Here is a 5,923-nt window from a genome sequence, read left to right as displayed (position 1 = left end):
GATACTGTGTGAATCAAAATGCAGCACATTTATAGTAAAAAATTCATTAATTTCGAAAGAATTTTCTTATTTTTAAATGGACTTCCATATTTAATGTGTAAAAGTAAATTTGCCATTACAATAATGAGCCTATTAAATCAATAAATTGGTTTTCATTTATCAATCAACAAACAAATAAAGGAGGAAGTATATCTAACGTTAAAAGTAAATCAATATAACGACAAAATAAGAATAATATTCCTTTAGTTGTTAACTTATTATGTGAATGATGACCCATTTTCGTCAATTTGCATGAGTTGCACAAAATTTTCCGGATGTCTCAGGCCATATGTAAATATTAAAATCACCATGGTTAATTAACGGCTAAAATTAGGCAAATTACCAAATTATCATATGATATGCGATAATGTAGAAGATTTTTGTTATAACAGTCGATCTGCTTCAGTTATTATTTGTGTGATAGTTACACCGCTGATGTGAGGCGCAGGATATGACCCCAGCATACCCTACAAAAATGTCACGGTCGGCATTAAGAAATTAAGAAATTAACTATGTGACAAATAATGTGTGACAAATAGAATTTCACACCTCGAAAAATTCGTCCCCCAGAAAATGGCGTGTGTGACGCATGTGACGAAAACATTAACGTGATTATTTCGTGACATTTTTGTAGGGTACGCTGGGTAAATCATGAAAATCTGCTTGTATAAAAGTAAAATATGTAGTTAAATTATGCATTAAGTGAAATCTTCATAAAGTAAGCCTCGTTTTTTATTAACAACACAATTTAGAAAAACCTTTACTGATTAACGAAAAAAATATAAAGATAAAAAAACTTATTTTAATACATACAGGATATAAAAATCTGATTCGTTTACACAATCAATAAAAATCTAATAATGGGCAATGGACATATACTTATTATTCAATGGATAATTTGATATCAATGAATAACTAAAATATTTACCGATGTGGGGCCCCGATCCTATTGAATTGATTACTGCGGGTATTCATGTGACGACTGTGACGTGAAGCGTCAGGTTTTGCTTTCATAACAAAAATGATCAGCATAGATCATGTTTTATACGATTAAATAAAATTTTCTGCCAAAATTATATGGTCATATTTAACTTTTTCATCGATAAAATATAAAATAAAAATTGAAGATTAACTAAATTTTCTTATATGGGTGAATTTGTTCCTTACCCCAAGTCATAAATTGTCAAAAATGTCAAAAATGGTATTTATAACCTTTCTTAAGGTATTAAGTAAATTTGTAGAGCAGTCAAAATTAACTATTGGTCCTAATTTTGAAGGCTATACAAAGCTTATATTAAGTTTTATTTTAAAAAATAAAATTTTTTTTCGTCAAAAATTACCTTTTGAAAATGATCGGCAAATGATCAGCATGATGTCAAAATTCAGAATAAATTTTTTCTTACGTTTAGAAAGTATATTACTAATTTTATTTTATAGTATTTATTATAGTCAAGATTTATAGTATAGTATTATAGTCAAGATTTATCTTTAAAATATGTTCAAAAGAAATAACTTTATTATAAAATTTCTTGCCATATTTAAATCTCTATCTATAAAAAAAAGCATTGTGCGACCGTGACGTTAAGACTACCCTGCATAAAAAGGTGGATTTAAATTGGATTGTCCATCATCATGTGTCTGCGCCCTGTGCTACAGATTTTTATATAGGGATTCGGAGTGGCGCATCATTTGACATTGATTAGCAGCTCTAATCCCAATACAATTTTGAATTAGGCTGCATAAATGATTGGCGTAAAAACAAATTATAGCAACTAATCCAATTAGTACTAATTGTAATATAAAATATAAAAAATTTATTGAGCAATCGTCATTGTTTTTTTTAAAAAAAAGTTTTTTGGATTTTCCCATACGACACATTTTCTTTTTTTTTTTAAAAAAAAAATATTTTTCAGTTTCTGAATTTTCCCATATGCCGAAAAAAAATCCCTTTCTTTTAAAAAAAAATACACCTTTTCTTTTACATTTAATTTTTAATTTCTAATGCCTGCACAGCTCTCAAAGTAGGATTTTACCAGGGGGATTGAACATTTCTAATAACAGCAATTACAGGTATTTAATAACTATGCAAAAAACCAAAAAAAAACCCAAAAAATAAAGCTTTCTTTTTTTAGGTATCAGTGGTTTTCTTGGTTTGTTTTCAGACGCGTGGAAATTTGGTAAGGAAGGATTTAATACATTTCTTTTAATCAAACATTTCTAACAGTTTGATTTTTCATTTTTTTAGATAACTGAAAAAGGAATAATTTATACACGAACAGAATTGTGGTGAGTATTTTTTCTTTGAAAATTTTTTAACAAAACATTTACTAACATCATGTTTCTTCCTTTTTTATATGGTTTGTTCATGATTCTGGATGTGTGAAATTTTAGTAGGTTCTTTTAAAATGCTTCTTTTAACATAATGTTAGTTAACAAAATGTTTACTAATGTTTATTTTTGCATTCTGTAGGGTGGTTCTTTGGCTCTTTCCAGACATGGAATTTGTAAGTGTTTTTCATTAATTTTTTTTATTTCTTAATGAAATGAAACATTAAAACTAACATTTTGTGTTCTATATTTTGTAGTTTAGACAGTACTGCAACACCTTGGACATATGTAAATTTTGGTAAATAATATTTTCCTAACATTATTTCTTTAACGAAACATTATTGATGATTCATTCTTTTCTTTTTTTAGTAGATGATCAATTTTTGAGAACTTTGGGTAAGTTCTGAAAATGAATTTTAAACTTTAAAAAATGTCACTAATTTAACTTTTTTTTTGTAGGGAACACCCCTTTTCTCTTTTTTAGGTTTTGGTAGTCCTTTCAGAGTGAAGGTTAGTTTGAATTATATTTTTAATTTTTTTTAAAAAATTCTTTTTCATAATTACTAATCATTTTTTCTTTTCTTTTTTTAAATTTTGGTACCTTTTTTTAGGTCTAATGATTCTTTGGATGTTTTTTAGGTTTGCCCGGCTTCCTAATGAACCACTATGACTATTATAATAACTATTATAATAAAAAATGTATTGCATATTATTTATACTGACACTCATTATCTGTTATACTTTGTAATGATTAATATTCCTATTAATATGTAATAATTTTTAAAATATTTCGCAAGGATTGTGAGTGCTGTAAAATCACTACGGCATATGAAGTTTATACCGTAATATATTAAATCGTCGTAATGCCGTAATTATTTAATGCTAAATATACAAAAATTACACAGAGAAAGTAAATATTTTTTTTTTATTATGCCGAAGATAATTTGTAATCCGTAAATCTATAATGCTGATCTTGATGATTTGTTTAGATATTTAAATGGTAAAATCTATATTTCGTAACGCCATAAATTCAATTCGGCAATTCCGACGGCGCCTATAAAAATCCCTTGCCATACACAGCCTATGATTCCCTATTTACCACAAAATTCTAAATTAATGCTAATAACCATTCTAGACTTTATATAACAGCTTAGCAGAAAGGTATCTGATTTTCATAATTTTAATTAGCCAGGCCCGCGTAAAACGCGGGCATCCAGCTAGTTAAATAATAATTTTTTACATATATAGATGATAATCATTCAGCATTAAAATTTTTCATTAACTAAATTAGACAAATTTCTTTCACAAAATTAATTATTTCAATTTTTTTTCTTAAATATTTAGTGATCAGCTATTTTTTTTTTTCATCAGAAATAAAAAATGATCTGGTGCGTATCTGGTTGTTGCATTTTTTTAGACGTATACTAGCCATTTCTCTTTGCCTGCCTACTATTATTTCTACAAGAGATAATTTTAATTTCTTGTCTCATCCATCACAAAGTGAACGGAAGTTGGTAAGAAATTGAGTAGGTAACTTTTGAATTTCATTTGACATAATTTATACTTGCAAAAATTCTCAGCCTTGTTTGATTTATGATTAATTGGAGACGATCAAAACATCAGAAATATCAATAAGAAGAATGATCACTATAGTACTATTCATGAAAACCATTAAAACCATTCTATACAACATTTTTCTTTAGGCTTATTCATGCCACTTTTTAAAAAATCAAAAAAATTGAAATTTTATGTTCATAGATAATCAAAATATAATCTTTTCCTTTATTATATATAACATAATATTTAGTTAAAATATAGTATATACTAGGCAGTCTTGTACGACTCAAAAGAATAAATTTTAAAAAAAATTCATATACTAATAATCTGCTATTTTTACAATATACTTGCCAATATTTTTACCATTTAACATATCAACAAAAGTTTTTGCTATATTTTCAACTCCATCAATAACAGTCTCTTTATAAATAATTTTACCACTTTTAATCCATTCAATAATATCTTTTTCAAATTCTTTTTCAATATCTTTACCAAGATAATCCGTTACAAGAAATCCTTGGAATATTATGCTTTTGAGGACAATATTAATTAGGTTTTTCACTCCATATCTTTCTTCAGGATTTGTTATTTGGTACTGTGATATCATACCACAAGCCACAACACGCGCAAATCGATTACAATGTTCCAAAGCAACTTCAAGAGTTTTTCCACTATTTTAAAAAAAAAAGTATTAAAAAATTTTCATAATGAGATCATATTCATACAGATACATACCCAACGTTATCATAATAAATATCAATACCATTTGGACAATATTCGGATAATGCCTAAAAACATTATAAACAAAGTTAAATATAAAAATATAAAAAAATTCCATTTAAAAGTTAACTTGCTAAATACCTTATTAAGATCAATCTTTTTATAATTAAAAGCAGCATCAAATTTTAATTCATTCAAAAGAAAATCAACTTTTTCATCAGATCCGGTAGATCCAACAACTCTCAATCCTTTAATTTTGGCTATTTGACCAACGAGCTGTCCAATAAAACCAGCAGCGGTCTAAAATAATTGGTAAATTTTATTTTAAGCACCTTTTTAAAAAAAGAATGTAAGTAAATATAATTAAGAGAATTTATTATACATACCGAAATATAAATTGTTTCTCCCTCTTTTGGTTTTCCAATATCTATAAGAGATACATAAGATGTCAATCCACCCAATTTAAGAAAACTAGCGTGATAACTTAATGGTGTATCTTTCAATAATTCTTTATTTACGAGCATAAAAGAAGAAACGGAAGCATCATCGGGTTTGATATGAGAATATTCTTCCCAACCTAAGATTAGAACAAAAGAAAATAATAATTTAATTTCAATTTTCACAAAGATATTTTTACATATGTTTACATATTATTTACCAATAGCTCCATAGACGAGATCTCCAACTTTATAATTAGGATTATTTGTTTTTACAACTTCAGAAACTCCTATACTATTTACAACCTGTCCAGTTAATACCCCTTTACCATATTTCATAATGATTGATGTTGGGTCTTGTAAAGTAATACGAACATAAGGATCTATGGAAAAACATAAATTTCTTAAAATAAATTCATTTTCTTTCAAATTCAAACTTTCAATATCAATTGTACGATGAACCAATTCAAAATTTTCGTCAACTTCAGGAATTCCTTTTGGATATGCCTTAAGAATTACTCCTTTATTAGATTTAACTGTCATTTTTTTTTTTTTGATTTTTTAAAAAAAGTATGAACCAAAATTTGCATATTTATAGTAAAAAAATTCATTCAACTATGAAAGAATTTTCTTATTTTTAAATGGACATATACTTGAAGTTTAACACAAATAAACGGCGACAAAATAAAAGATAATATTCCTTTTTTTCGTTAACTCTTATTGTGCCTTATTGTATGAATAATGTACTATTTTCATTATCTTATTATGTGAATAATATAGTCTATTTTCGTCAAGTTGCGTGATTTGCTACTTGTAATTCGTGATATGGAAGATTTATAATG

General features: G+C 26.7%; 1 protein-coding gene across 1 annotated transcript; it reads right to left on the bottom strand.

The window, feature by feature from the left end:
- Window positions 1-4,243: 4,243 nt before the first annotated feature.
- Window positions 4,244-5,624, bottom strand: OCT59_016979 (uncharacterized protein; the record flags this gene model as incomplete). The annotated part of the gene is made up of 5 exons (XM_025309716.2): window positions 4,244-4,595; window positions 4,660-4,712; window positions 4,786-4,944; window positions 5,031-5,221; window positions 5,303-5,624. 5 exons carry the CDS (start codon window positions 5,622-5,624, stop codon window positions 4,244-4,246), a joined length of 1,077 nt encoding a protein of 358 aa, XP_025164073.2.
- Between the last annotated feature and the right edge of the window lie 299 nt (window positions 5,625-5,923).

The sequence above is a fragment of the Rhizophagus irregularis genome, chromosome 25 (assembly GCF_026210795.1).
Source record: "Rhizophagus irregularis chromosome 25, complete sequence".
Taxonomy (NCBI): domain Eukaryota; kingdom Fungi; phylum Glomeromycota; class Glomeromycetes; order Glomerales; family Glomeraceae; genus Rhizophagus; species Rhizophagus irregularis.
This window is presented reverse-complemented; position numbering and strand designations above follow the sequence as displayed.